At 53.5% G+C, this 15,063-nt stretch overlaps 1 protein-coding gene across 1 annotated transcript in view; it reads right to left on the bottom strand.

Moving 5' to 3' along the window:
- Positions 1-9,701: 9,701 nt before the first annotated feature.
- The window catches only part of ARHGAP35 (Rho GTPase activating protein 35), a 120,729-nt gene continuing 115,367 nt past the window's right edge, over positions 9,702-15,063 (bottom strand). Inside the window, exon 7 of the mRNA XM_057534437.1 lies at positions 9,702-14,434. Within this exon, the coding sequence (XP_057390420.1) occupies positions 14,077-14,434 (358 nt within the window). The 3' untranslated portion in view covers positions 9,702-14,076. The remainder of the gene's footprint in view (positions 14,435-15,063) is intronic.

The following is a 15,063-nucleotide window of genomic DNA, read 5'->3' as shown; positions in this document are numbered from 1 at the left end:
ACTCAGCCATAAATAAATAAATTTATTTTTAAAAACGATACTTTTTAAAAATTAATTAATTAATTTTATTTTTGGCTGTGTTGGGTCTTCTTCGTTGCTGCGCGTGGGCTTTCTCTCTAATTGTGTTGAGCAGGAGCTACTCTTCGTTGTGTTGTGCAGGCTTCTCACTGCGGTGACTTCCTTATTGCAGAGCACGGGCTCTAGGCACGTGAGCTTCAGTGGTTGTGGCACGTGGGCTCAGTAGTTGTGGCTCGTGGGGTCTAGAGTGTAGGCTCAGTAGTTGTGGCGCACTGGCGTAGTTGCCCCGCAGCATGTGAGATCTTCCTGGACCAGGGATCGAACCCATGTCCCCTGCATTGGCAGGCGGATTCTTAACCACTGGATCACCAGGGAAGTCCCAGAATTCTTTTAAACTAAATTTTTAAACCATGTATGCATTTCACGAGAATGTATAAGTAAACATAATGCAATTCCTCAATCCTAAAAAAGATATGAATACCTACTATGTGCCAGGGGCTGGGGAGACATCAGTGAACAAAACAGACAAGGTCCTTATGTGTGTATATGGGGGAGCAAACAAGTAAACAAGTAAATTAAAAAGATGATTTCTGCTCATACTGAGTGCTGTGAAGGAAATAAAACAGGGTGAGGCGAGAGAGTGACTGGAGGGTAGTTATGGTGGCAGGAAGCCTTCTCAAGGGTGGTGACATTTGCTGGGAAGCCTGAGATGAGATGAATCTATAGCAAAAGTGCTCCAGGCAGGAGGAATGGCAAGTGCAAAGGCCCTGAGGTGGAATGGAGGAACTAGGGAGAAAAAATTAAAAAAGCCTGCGTGTATCTGGGCCAGCTGCAGTGGGCAGGGACTTGCGGGGAGGGGTTTGGCTTTCACTAGGACTGGAGGTTGTTAGATTGGGGAGGGGCCTGATCTAATTCCATTTATTTATTTATTTATTTATCTACCTATCTATCTATTTATTTATTTATTTATTTATTTTGGCTGCTCTCTGTGCAGCATGTGGGATCGTAGTTCCCCAACCAGGGATCAAACCCACACCCCCTGCACTGGAAATGCGGAGTCTTAACCACTGGACTGCCAGGGAAGTCCTGATTTTTTTTTTTTTTAAGTGTGATGAAGACATTTATTTTACCTCTAAGAAACTCATGTTACAAACTGATTTAGATACTATTCATTTAAATAGGGTACAACTTTAATAAAAATATGTCTGAATATATGAAAAAGACTTATTCCTTTTTTAAAAATTTTTATTTTATCATTTTCATTTTATTTATTTAGTTATTTTTGGCTGTGTTGGGTCTTCGTTGCTGCACGCGGGCTTTGTCTAGTTGCGGCGAGCGGGGGCTCCTGTTCGTTGCGGTGCGCGGGCTTCTCATTGCGGTGGCTTCTCTTGCTGCGGAGCATGGGCTCTAGGCACACGGGCTTCAGTAGTTGTGGCGCGTGGGTTCAGTAGTTGAGGCTCGCGGGCTCTAGAGCGCAGGCTCAGTAGTTGTGGCGCAAGGGCTTAGTTGCTCCGCGGCACGTGGGATCTTCCCGGACCAGGGATCGAACCCGTGTCCCCTGTATTGGCAGGTGGATTCTTATCCCCTGAGCCACCACGGAAGCCCCCCTGATTCCTATTTTTGAAGACAATTTGGGCTGCTGGGTGGAGAAGGAAGTGTAAGGGGTGAGAGCAGAAGCCGGGAGCCCAGCTGAGGAGGCGACTGGAAGAGTCCAGGAGGGAGGTGATGGTGGCCCCCAGGGAGGCAGTGGGGGTTGGGAGAGATGGTCGGATACTGGGGATATTTCAAAGGCAGGGCTGCCGGGATTGGCTGGCAACCAGATGTGGGGATGACAGAAAGAGAGGAGGAGTCAAGGGGATGCGGTAGTTCTGGCTCCAGTGCCTGGAGGATGGAGCTGCCCTCGAATAGATGAAGAAGGAAGGGCTGGGGAAGCAGATGTTGGGTCTGAGCTCCCAAGGGGGTTATAACGAATGAAATCCCTCAAAGCTGAGTCTCATTGTTCTTGAGACCTCCTGGCACAGACCTCTGACTTCCTGAATCTCCAGCATACTCCAGGCTTTCACTTTCTGGAAAGTCCTGCCACACATCTGATCTTCATCTTTCCTGCTTTCACTCCTGCACTTTGCAAGCTTATAGTGAGAGTTTCTGGAGCCAGACCTTGTTGGAGGCCAGGATTCTGAGAGTCAGGTTGTCAAGGAGCTGTCTCCCGTGACCACCAGGGGTGCTAATGGGGTACAGCACCCCAGGAGTGTATTCCTTGAGCAGAGAAGCTCGTGTTCAGGTCTGAGAGTAAAACTGTTTTCGGGGGCTTCCCTGGTGGCGCAGTGGTTGAGAATCTGCCTGCCAATGCAGGGGACATGGGTTCGAGCCCTGGTCTGGGAAGATCCCACATGCCGCGGAGCAACTAGGCCCGTGAGCCACAACTACTGAGCCTGCGCGTCTGGAGCCTGTGCTCCGCAACAAGAGAGGCCACGATAGTGAGAGACCCGTGCACCGTGATGAAGAGTGGCCCCCACTTGCCGCAACTAGAGAAAGCCCTCGCACAGAAACGAAGACCCAACACAGCCAAAAATAAATAAATTAATTAATTAAAAAAAAAACAAAAAACTGTTTTCGTTTAAAGCACATTAAACGGACAATGAAGGGTCATTTGAGAACTGGGCAGCCCAATGTGGCCCCAGAGTTGTTCTGTTTTTGGTTTTGATCCAGCCAGCGAGCGAACATTTATTGAGCACCTACTGTGTGCCAGAAGCTCCAGGGATCCAGCAGGGAAGAAACAGGCAGAGATTCTTGTCACTGGACCTCGCATCCAGGTGGGGGTGTCGGACAACATATAAAACAAGAAAATACCTGCATCAGATGGAGCTAAGTGCTAGAGAAAAATAAAGCAGGGGAGTGTGCGCGCATATGTGCACGCGCGCGATTTTAGGTAGGCTAGTAAAGTACTGACGATTACTGGGAAGAATAAAGGAAGTGGGGAAATGAAAGAAAACACCACCCATCAACTCGATAAATAGCCCCACATCCAAGTGTCACCCAGCCTGACACTTGGGTGTTGTCCCGGGCGTCTCCTATCTTCCAGCCCCATCTTGTCCTCTTCAGGCCACCCAAGGTGTCAGGGAACAACTCTAACCTCACAGCAGACATCAAGGCCTACCTGTCACCTGTCCATAGGTGCCGAAAGAGGAGAGCAAGCCTCAGGGAACAGAGAGAGATGCTCGTTACAGCACAGCCCACAGCGGGAGCGTCGGCACTGTTGGGCTGGTCCCCTGCCCCCAAGGGACACCAGGCAAGACCATGGACCCAGGTGGAGGCTACAGCACTACATGAGTAGCAAGCAGCAAACTGGCCAGTGTGATCCCCTAGGGAGGGGGCAGTGCCTGGTGGTCACTCTGTTGTCACCTTTACTCATTTGCTTAGGGGACCAGCTACAGAGACAGAGGTCTCAGGGTCTGGGCCAGTGGGCCAGTGGTCCTGCCTACCCAGGAGGGACCTGTGGGGATGCCCAGGGAGCTCAGCTGACTGCTCTCCCAGCCCAAGGGCTGCTCCTACCAGAGAGAAAGGGACTCTCTCCACTACTGACACTGCAGAGTCCCCTTGGAGAAGGGACAAGAGGCTGAGCACCAGCTGGGGAGGCAGCAGGGTGAAGGTGGGGCAATGACGAGATACCTCTGCAATTATTAATAATTAATTAATTAATTTTTGGCTGCACTGCTCAGCATGCGCCATCTTAGTTCCCTGACCAGGGATTGAACCCGCGCCTCCTGCAGTGGAAGTGCGGAGCTCTAACCACTGGACCGCCAGGGAAGTCCCTTCAATTATTTATTTATTTTTTTTTTAAGGATTTTCTTTTTTTTAAATTAATTAATTTATTTATTTTTGTCTGTATTGGGTCTTCGGTTCGTGCGAGGGCTTTCTCCAGTTGCGGCAAGCGGGGGCCACTCTTCATCGCGGTGCGGGGACCGCTCTTCATCGCGGTGCGCGGGCCTTTCTCCATCGCGGCCCCTCCCGTTGCGGGGCACAGGCTCCAGACGCGCAGGCTCAGCAATTGTGGCTCACGGGCCCAGCCGCTCCGCGGCATGTGGGATCTTCCCAGACCAGGGCCCGAACCCGTGTCCCCTGCATTAGCAGGCAGACTCTCAACCACTGCGCCACCAGGGAAGCCCCCCTTCAATTATTAAATGTGCCTGCTTCTCACTGTCCCTGACTTCCCAACCGCCCACTTGGGCATCTCTGACTTTATTCCAGCCCCGAGCTGCCCTTCAAGGTCATAAGCACAATACCGATGACAACAATAAGAATAATAGTATCATGGGGAAGAGTTGTAGGGGGTTGAGTAGTGCCCCCACCCCACCCCAAGCGATATGTCCATGTCCTAACCCTGGAGCTTGTGAACGTGACCTTATTTGGCAAAAGGGTCTTTTCAGATGTAATTAAGGATCTTGATATGAGATCATCCTGGATTATCTGGATGGGCCCTAACTCCAGCGACAAGTGTCCTTATAAGAGACAGAAGAGAAGGGACTCCCCTGGCGGTCCAGTGGTTGGGACTCCCTCGCTTTCACTGCCAAGGGCCCGGGTTCAATCCCTGGTTGGGGAACTAAGATCCCACAAGCTGCCATGCGGCCAAAATAAATAAATACATAAATAAAAAAGAAGAGGAGACGCCCAGGAAAAATACAAATACACAGGGAGAAAGAAGAGGAGGCCATGCGAAAACGGTGGCAGAGATTGGAGGGAGGCCAAGGAACATCTGGAGCCACCAAAGGCTGGAAGAGGCGAGGAACAGCTCTCCTCTAGAGACTTCGGAGAAGCACAGCCCTGATGACACATTGATCTGGGGCTTCTGGCTGGTAGAGCTGTGAGGGGAGGCATTTCTGTTGTTATGACCAGTCTGCACTCATTTGTTACAGTAGCCACAGGAAGAGCCATGGGCTTTGGGGTTCAAATCCTGGCTCCCACTTACTAGCTTGTGATGTTGGACAAATCACTTGGCCCTTTTGTGCCTTGGTTTCCTCATCTGGAAAGTGGGGATAATGGTAATGCTTACTTCATAGAGTGTGTGTGAAAATCGATAAATGAAAAATTATGAAAACAGGGCCTGATACCTTGTAAGTGTCCAAAAATTGTTAGCTTTTTTTTAAAGATACTTTTTGTCTTTAATCAATTTTAAAAAATTGAAGTGTGGTTGATTTACTGTTAGCTTTTATTTTTATTTTTAAAAATTAATTAATTAATTATTTTTACAGTAGGTCCTTATTGGTCACCCATTTTATTATTTATTTATTTATTTTTGGCTTCGTTGCTGCGCGCGGGCTTTCTGTAGTTGCGGCGAGCGGGGGCTACTCTTCGTTGTGGTGCACGGGCTTCTCACTGCTGTGGCTTCTCTTGTTGCGGGGCATGGGCTCTAGGCGCGCGGCCTTCGGTAGTTGTGGCTGGCGGGCTCTAGAGCGCAGGCTCAGTAGTTGTGGTGCACGGGCTTAGCTGCTCCGCAGCATGTGGGATCTTCCCGGACCAGGTCTCGAACCCGTGTCCCCTGCATTGGCAGGCGGATTCTTAACCACTGCGCCACCAGGGGAGCCCCGCTATTTTAAATATAGCAGTGTGTACATGTCAATCCCAAACTCCCTGTTAGCTTCTATTAATATGATTTGTCTTGCTAACATTTATGGCAACTGCATGCTCTTTAATCCCCACCTAGGAGGCAGAGTTCCGGTGAGCAGTACCTGTCAAATCCCCACTTTCTTCTCCCTCCTCCTCAGCTCCTGCAAATCCAACGCAGTCTCTCCCATGCTCAAACTACCCCATGGCTCCCCAGGGCCCCCAGGACAAACTTTGAGCTTATTACCTCGCCCTGAATAAATGGATGGAGGGCTGGTTGGATGAGTAGCTCACCCCCTGCTTCTCAGCCTGCTCCTGGGACACTTCCAACCCCGTTCTCACCCTCCCTTAAAACGTCACCGACCCGGCTTCCAACACTTCCCAGGCCCGACCACTGCTGGACAGGGCGGCGCTCTGCTGACCCCTGGTGGCCGCATGGAGTAGCACGCCGCGTTCTCCACTTCCGGGCAGTCAGCCTGGAGCTGGTGAGAGCCTAGTAGGTGCTCGGTGTTGGCTGCAACTCGGGGAACAGACGGTGATTAGATACACTTTGTGTCAACCCTGGAGTCGTCCCATCTCCTCTCACAGCCACGTGCAATCTTGAGCAGATTCTGTCGCCCTGACCTTTAAGATATCCGGACTCCCACCTCCTCTCTCCACGTCCACTGTCCTGGCTTTGGTCTCATCCACCATCACTTTCCTCCCCACTCCAGACTGTCTTATCGATTTCTCCTTTTGCCTGGGGCTTCACAGCACTGTTACTGAATCTGTTTTTTACCTAAAATTTTGATCATGGATTTTGGGGAGCTGACTTTGATTTTTTAAAACATGAATTGAAATATATTTTATCTTGATCACTGAGTTTGTGTCCCTTTAAGTTTTGTATCAGAGGCAAGTCATCCTGGTCTCTGCCTGCTGCAATGATGTCACGTCCCCAGAGAGGTCTTCGTGACCACCCCAAATAACATCCCTGCTCCCCCTTAATACCTTGTCTACACCCGACATTACGGCATACATTCATTTCTTTGCCTGTTTACTGTGTCTGTTCCACTAGGGGTCAGCTCCCAGCTGTGTCCCAGGGGGCCTGGCACAGAGTAAACACTCAGGAAATGAGTTAAATGGGCGAATACAATCTGAACAAGTAACAGAAAAGTGCTGTTGAAGAAGAGAACTTTTTTTTTTTCTTTGAAAGCAAAGGAGTTCATCTTGGTCTCGGCGGGAGGGGGTGACTTTCCCAAGGAAGAGTCCATGGATCTGAAATCTAAAGGTTAGGGAGGGAGTTAGCAAGAAGGGGTGGGCAGTGTTCCAGGAGGGAACAGCATGTGCAAAAGGCCTGAGGTGGGCAGGCCCTTGAGGAGTCAGAGGGCTGGACCGAAGGGTGTAAGGTAAGACTCCCTGGGGAGTTGGTGGGGGCTTCACAGGACCTGCTGAAGAGTTTGCCTCTGAGGGCACTGGGGAACCCCAGAAGGTGTTAAGGGAGGGGTGGCAGGGCCAGATCTGTTTTGAAAAGCTTGCTCTGGCTGCCACAGGGAGATGGAAGGGAGGGGGTGAGACTGGAGGCTGGGAGACCTGGGAGGAGGCCAAGGAGGAAGCTGGTGAGATTCAATCAGGATGGTGGCAGGAAATGAGGAGGAAGAAAATGGTGGGATCTGAGAGCTACGTGGAAGGTAAAATGGAACTTGGAGGTGGGCCGGGTTGATGGGAAAGAGAGAGTAACACCCTGAGGAGGTCTCCAGGGTCTCTGGCTTTGGGGAAGCATGGGGGATGAACAGGTTTGGAGAAAGGGGTCGGGAGTGTGGCTGTGGGTATGTCACGGTCAGCAAGCGGAGTGTCACAGGCAGGTGAATAGGAATGTGGCCCTCGGAGCGGAGGTCTGTGCTGGAGTCACATGGGAGAGGTTGGCTTATAGACTCAAGTCAAGGGCAAGGTTGAGACCGACCATTGCGTTCTACAGACCGAGGACCTTGGTGGGCACCTTGTTCAAGGCACCTTGGTGGGCATTCTGAGAGGACATATGGGGGATCCACAGGCCCTGCCCCCGCAAAGCTCTCCACTTGGGTGGATGGGGCTGAGAGGTATAAGTATACAAGTACACGTGACTTGAGACAAAGGTTTATGTCAGCACACATATTGAGTGCCAACTGTATACTGTATAAATTGTTTTGAAAAAGAACAAATGCTGAAGCATTTATGGGAGTCACACGAATCCCCATAGCACGCAAATGGTTGTTGGGTGAGTCAATGTGTAAAAGGGTCTGGGAAGAATTTCTAGAGGAAGACTGGCTTTGAAGGACAGGCGAGGATCTGATGGGCAGAGCTGAGGTTTGGGGGTGTGTGGATAGAAGGAATTCCAGGCAGAGGGAACAGCACAAGTGAAGACTTGGAAGCCGGAAGGAGCCAAGTGCATTCAGAGAATATGATCTTGACAGATGCTGGGAGTCTGATTGGAGGAGTGGGAGAGAAGGGCAGGCTGGGTCCAGAGGGAGGGGCCCCTGGCTGGCCCGCGGTAGACCTGTGAGTGACTGCTGGCTCCTGTCGATGGGCAGCGACTGCCTGGAGGGGCGTGTAGGGCCCGAGCTCCGTCGGGGGAGGGTTGTGACCAATGACTGCGCCTGCCATGGGCACGGGAGGGGAGAGAGGCATCTCGTTCGGTGACTAGTCCCCACTGCTGCTGCAGGTAACGCAAAGCCAGGTCTTCCTTCTGGAGTGACTTCGGGGTACGAAGACTGAGGACGGGGAGGCCACTGAAGGTGTGGGAGTGTCCATCAGAGTCCAGGTGAGCCAGAATTAGGACCTGGGCCAGAACGGAGGCGGTGGGAACAGAGAGGTCACGGCTGCAGGTGGCATCTGGGAGGTGACCTAGAGAGCCTAGAAGGAAGGAGGGGTGAGGAGGGAACAGGGATAGAGCGGACCGAGCCTGAGTGGCTGAGGTGTCTTCGAGGGGCAGTCAACCTCCATCCCTGGAGCTGCTGTCCTGAGAGGCTGACTCTCCTGGGTTACCCAGGGGTAAACCCTGGCATCTGAGCCCAAAGCCACTGGCGTGGCCTCCGCTCAGACAACAGGGAGTGACAGGGAAGGACAGGAGCTACCGTTTGGTGTCTCCTTGGCCTGCTGGGTCCCTGTGGACACAGGGGTCTCTGGGTGGTGCTTCGCATGATGACCTAAAGTAAACTGCAGGAGTGACTGTAGACTTGGGGGGGAAGCAGATCGCTCTGCGAGAGGAGAGGAGAGGAGAGGAGAGGAGAGGAGAGGAGAGGAGAGGAGAGGAGAGGAGGCCAGCGCTGGCCCTGCGCAGGCGGGAGCTCCCGGCAGCAGTCCCGGGAACGGAGGCGGAAGGTGCCAGCAGCTCCCCGCGGGACCCCGCTCTGCTGGAGAATGCCTGCTCCCAGGGGCGCTGTGGGACCCTCTCCCTCCACAGCCAGAGACCCACCGCGCTCCTCCTGAGGGTCTGAGGATGGAGCCAGCGTCCCCACGGGGCCCGAGGGGGCGGGGCCTGGCCTGCTGGCCTGCCCGGCGCGGGTGTGCTCAGGGCCCGGGGAGGAGGGGCCACCTTCATCTCTCTCAGGTTTGGTTTTTTACAAGATTGATTTATTAACTATGATACATATCACATAAGGCCTTTTCAGTTTTTTACACCATTCCCATTGAGACAAGTACAATACTCTGTAGCAAATACATGATTTTAAAAAACAAAACCAAACAAAAACACCTCACTCAGAGATGCCTCAGCCTTAGTTGATGGCTGACCATGCACTAATCAGGTTGGAGCCTCAAAAAACCCACGACGTGTTTAAAAAAAAGTTTGGAAATTAAGCAAACATTCCTAATACCAACTAGAGGATGTCCTGGTTAAAGCCCCTAAAATACAAAGAAATAATTGTTATACTTTCTTTACATACAGTTCACTTTTGCTGCGAAACAGAATTTTGGGCACACAGCCAGACTACTAACACATTTCAATACCATTAATGTTTTTTTTTTCCCCCTCAGGAAACTCAAAATATTTGTTAATTCAACATATATAAAGATCATTTAACATGTGAAAATACAAGTACCAGAAAAATAAGCTGGCAGCAGCACTATTCCAAATTTTCAAACAAGTTTTATTCCCATACAGTTCAGACTTCTTAAAAAATTTTTTAAATGTACACAGGGAACATGATTCTTTTTTTATGCAAACAATAACTTACGCCCTGTCTCGACTACATTGAAGTGTAACATCACTGCTGTTGGAGCTTGCCGAGGGGGGCTGCTGGGCGGGAGCGGCAAGCAGTCACCTCTGACCCTCGAGGAGTCTGCAGGCGGGCGGCCGGTTGAAAGATGGCTCTCAGAGGAGGAGGTGAGAAGAATCCTTCCTTCTAAGACAGCAGCGGCAGGCCCAGCCCAGGACCTTAGACGAGAGTGGCCCTTCCCCTCATGCCAGGCCTTCTCTGGTGTGATCACCAGCAGTCACGGATGTGACTTAGGCTTCCGGCATACACGACTCAGTCGTCCTTTCACCTAAGCACGAAACGAGCGGCTTGAACCTGCCCAGCAACTGGAGTGAGGGCAACTCTTCCATCCACTGTCTGCAGAAACCAGCGGTGCCAAGGAACGAGTACCGTGACTGTCCCCAGCAAGCTGGGCCCGTTCCCAGGCCCCGCGGCACACCGTGCCCATCGCACACGAGGAAGGTGGAGTGAGGGAACTTGGTCCACAGCAACCCACCCAAATCCCTGGAGCTTCCTTCTCTTGGAAAAGCAGAGCCCTCAGTGGCAGAGCCAACACCTCCTCCAGCAAACATCCCCCCAGCAGTGTGGTTCTCGCAGGAGAGGACTGGGGAGGGCAAAGATGGAGATGACCTTGGATTACAAATGCAGCTGACTGGTTTCCGAGTTTCAGGGCTGAGGCTGGAACACACGTGGCCTAGGGGATGGCATCCCTCCAGGTCCCCCCCCCACCCCCGGCCCCCCGGAGGAGCCAAGGCGCAGGGATGAGGGAAGTCGTGCTCTCCCAGCCCCTTCTGGCCGGTGTGCTGCCCCTATGCTGTCACCCTCTGTCCACCCTGGCAAGGACAAACACATTCTGCTAGAAGAATCTCACCTGCAGCATGCATTCTGCTTTAAGCAGGAAGACCAAGATGGCAGTGGGATGTAGGAAAACCCAGGAAACAGTACTCAGTATTTCACATTCCTCCTCAAAATGTCAAGTGATGGGAAGAACTTGACAGAACGCAGGAATAAATGTGCTGTGATACCCACATGCAACACAACCAAGAACTGAGGGCAAATTCACAAGCCACGCCTCCTAACCTTGGACAACTTCCCTCTGTGGAAGCATCGGTGCTGCAGATCCAGAATCAGCTTTATACTTACAGTTGAGGGCTGTTCATTTCCAGCTCTTGGTGCCTACACTCTCGTGGATGTAGAAAGAACACTGGACAGGGAAAGAGCTTCCGGACACACCGCTATTTTGCTGTGAGGCACAAAACAAGCCCCATACCCCCACTAACATGCTTACCCATTTTGGTAAAAGATAATTAATGCCTGCCACTCCCTCAATTCCTAGAGTTGTGGTGCAGCTCACATGAGAATGACTTGTCAGAGAACTTTCCAGAGCTTAACACTAGATGAACGGGAGGTGGGGGCTGGGAGGCATTCCAGTTACGGGTAGCCTGCCCCAACACACTCCCACACTCGCCTTCGTGGGTCCCCTCCAAGTGCCCATTTGGTCCAAATGCTGACACCCCCCCACCCCCAGAGGCCAAAGCCCAGGGCCCAGCACTGCTACTGGTACCAATGCCAACTGGGAATGAATGTCCTCCAGCCCGAGAAGCAGAAAATGTAAGAGTTAGCAAAGCAAACAAAGAGGAACCCCTGAAGCTTCCTGTCCAACTGTGGTTTTTGGGGCATGAGCCACCAGCCCGCACCTGCACAGGTAAAGCCCTGGCAGGGCATTGGGGGCAGGCACGTGAGGGGGTCCCTGCAGCTGCCCAGAGTGTCTAGCCGGGGGCACTGTGGGACCGGAGGCTAACCTGTGGAAGCCTGGTCTCTTCTATTCCCACATGGGTAATGATGCAATGCACAGGTGTTTGCCCTCACTGTGGCCCTTCCCCATCCAGAAAAATCACCTATCATTTACAGGACTGTGCAGTCTCAGGGATGGGGGTGGCCTGGGAAGGCGGGACAGCTGGGGTCTTGTGAAGTTCCTGGTGCAGAGCCAAGGTTGCAGCTAGCCCAGTGTGCCAGCACGAAGGGGTGGCAGTATAGACTGGGCAGTGGGAGGGATCTGGGCCACTTCTGTTTTAGTTCACACATGGGACAGTGGCCCCAGGCCACCCCCACCCCAAACTGGAACTGACTGGGAGTAGGTGAGCATGACCTAGAAAAGGCAGAGATTAACGGAGTAATTTCCTCACCTGCCTGGAGCTCAGAGCTGAGGGAGTTAGAGGGCCAGAGAAGCAAGAGTCTGCCAACCTCAGTCAAACCTAAACACAAACACTGCCTTCCAGCCAAGCCCCGACCTATAAAGCATGAAGCACAGATCCACCAGAAGAGAAGAAATCCGGCATCCAACATTTACGTAAGACATTCGTGTACCTCGGATTTGTTTTTTGACTTGTATCCCTAAGGAGGCGGTAAAACTTGCAGGGATAATTTAGTTTTTCCAAGCACCTTATTTTGTCAAACAAGAACTAGAAACAGTGAGATATCCAGCTTATCCAGAGGAAGAAGTCAGTGAGCAAAGGGCCTACCCTGCCCTCCAACAGCCAACAGGAAGTGTTTGGGGCTGGGAGTGGCTGAGATTGTTCCGAGGCATGTTTTACTTTGTCAGGTCACCCGGCTGAGGCAACCCAGGGCATCCTCGAAAATACCACAGGTGCTGCTGCTTAAAGTGCAAAGAGACCCCAGAGGATTATGCAGCGTGTGGGCCTCCACCCCACGCCCAGGGTACCTTAGTGTCAGGCTTCTTCACTGCAGAGGCCACGGCCCAGCCACGGGGAATGGGGGGCAGCCAGTATCTGTAGCAGCCTTAGCAGGGTTGCTGTGTTTGGAGGGCAGAGGTGGGAATGAGAAGGGTTCTCAGGGGCCAGTGGAAAGGCCAGGAAGGGTGGGGGAAGGCCACGGGAAGAGGATGGTGTCAGGCAGGCACGATGCCCTCCTCACGACTCTCACGGTCTCTGTACCTTTAGCTCCTCTGGGCTGACAGCCTGGGAGCAGGAAGGATGGCCCTACGTGGCACCAGCAGGCCACCGTACTTCCGGGTTCCCCACACACGGCCCACTTCCCACAGATACCCCTGCTGGCGCAGTATGAAAATGATTCCACTTCAACACCAAACACACTGAACCAAACCCCAAGTGCACCCTGGCACCCTCCAGCTGTCCCCCCCGCCCCCAACCTTGCGCACGCACACGCACGCACACAGCAGCAGCGTTTCTGTAGCATTGTAGTGTGTTCCAAAGCAGACCAGTATCTAGGCTGGTCTCCCTAGCTCTTCCCACCAACGGCTCAAACCGTCTTCTTGGGGTGGGGGGGGGCATCTAGTGACAGGACGTAAGTGGGACCCCAACAGGCTCTCGGGCAACCACCCCTGGGCAGGCACCCTCGTTCTGCTGTCACCAAGACGGGTCCACGTCCACCTGTCTGCCTCTTGGCAGAGGTGGGGAGAGAGCTAAATCTCGACGTCTGTAGTTTTCTTTTCTTTTTAAAAATCATTGGAGGAGGTCTTCCCATTTTTCTTCCAGTGTTCCTTTGTTTTAAAGGGAACGTATCCCCAAAGCCTGTGAAGCGAGGAGGGGGTGCGTGGGGGGTGGAAGCGGCGATACCCTCTCTTGGTCCAGGCATGAAGCTACCCTCCCTCTGCTCTGCTCTGATCTGAGGGCGAACGCCCTCAGCACTGTACCTCGGAGCGGCAGAGCCATGGCCTGCATGTTCCCAAGGAGGCTGCTGGACAGGCTGCACGGGCAACGGGGGTCGGGTGCAGATATGGAAGGTGGAAGTGGCAACAGGCAGGAAATGTTCTCTTTAGGGGCTGCCGGCCCTGCCCTGGGGCAGCCTGAAGCCCCAAATCTCCTCCCCTGGCCAAAGCCCGTGCTCTGTCCAGTGGGCAGACGCCCTGGGGCTGGTGTGAGCAGACAGCTGAGGGAGGGGGTCCGGGGAGCAGTGAGCGTGTGGAGGGCCACAGGGCCGCTGCCTGGCTAGTTCAGTCCTCAAAAGGGTCCAAGTCAAAGGGCAGGGCCCCAGCTGTGGCCCGCAGCCAGCCCCAGGTCTGCAGCGCTGGGCTCAGGGCACTGGACGGCCCAGCCTCCGGCGGACTGTTGGCTGGTGGTGCTACCGCTGAGACCTCGAGAAGGTGAGAGGAGAGAGGGGACACCCTCCCCACCCCTGCCGCAGGAGACCCGGTTTTGTTCAAGGCCAAACGCCACCCCGTCAAAGAGAGAAGACCGTGTCTCCTTTCGCCCTGGGCCTCGGGGGCTCACAGCGTGTGTTCGGCTTGAAGCTGGGAGGGGAGCAGTGGCTGCATCGGGGACTGGGGGGTGGGCGGAGGTGACTGGGGCGGTGACGGCTGACTTGTGACAGGTGTGGAGGTGAGGAAGGGCACGGTGGAAGCCAGGGCAGAGGGGGAGCTGGGCGTGGCGCCGGGAGGCTCGCTGATCGGCCGGTTGTGGAAGAAGAAGGGGCACTGCTGGATGAAGAGCTCAATGATTGTCTGGTAGGTCCGTGTGGCCGTGAGGGCGTCCATGGTGCTGAAGTCGGGTCTCATCAAGGTGGGCCAGAAGCAGATGGACAGGTTCTCACTGGTCATGAGATTCACCTTGTTGTTGTGGCTGACTCTGTAGGCGACACCAAACTCAAGGTCAGAGCCCCGCAGCAGGCCTGCCTGGTCGAGGATCTCGACCGCCTGTGCTCATGGTCACTGCCTCGCCGGCTGCTCTCCTGGCCCGCCCACCCGCAGCCCGAGAACAGAAAAGGCCCAGCACAGCTCTCCGGAGCCCTGGCCTGCGAGTTGAGGCCCGAGCCCCTCCACGCCCCGTCCTCTGTTCCAGTGTTTCCACGCGGCTCTGAGGCCCAGCTCACAGGAGGCACCCCGCCCCGCCCACCCAGCCCCGTGGGTGGGCAGGATGCCTCAGGGACTCTCCCCCAGGCCCCCAAAGCGGGGCAATGCTCTGGCTGTACAGAGAAGAAGCGTGTGTATCCCAAGCCAGGGTTCATAAAACACCCCTTCATCAGGAGAGGAATAGGTCTGGCTGGAAAGCAAACCTATTCTGTGTGTGAATAAATGTGGGAACCACGCGGCTAACTGGTTTCCTGACTGTGGCTCTGGGCACTGGCTTGACTGGAGTTCACTCTGTCACACTGCACACCCGTCTCGGCCCAGCGTTCTGTCACGCCAGTCAGGAAACACGAATCCTGGAGAAAGGACTCCGGGTGTGCGGGGGCCATGCAGGCCTCTCTCAGGCAG

This window comes from Balaenoptera acutorostrata, chromosome 19 (genome assembly GCF_949987535.1).
Source record: "Balaenoptera acutorostrata chromosome 19, mBalAcu1.1, whole genome shotgun sequence".
NCBI lineage: Eukaryota > Metazoa > Chordata > Mammalia > Artiodactyla > Balaenopteridae > Balaenoptera > Balaenoptera acutorostrata.
The sequence above is the reverse complement of the archived record's forward strand: the minus strand, read 5'-3'. Positions and strand labels throughout refer to the sequence as shown.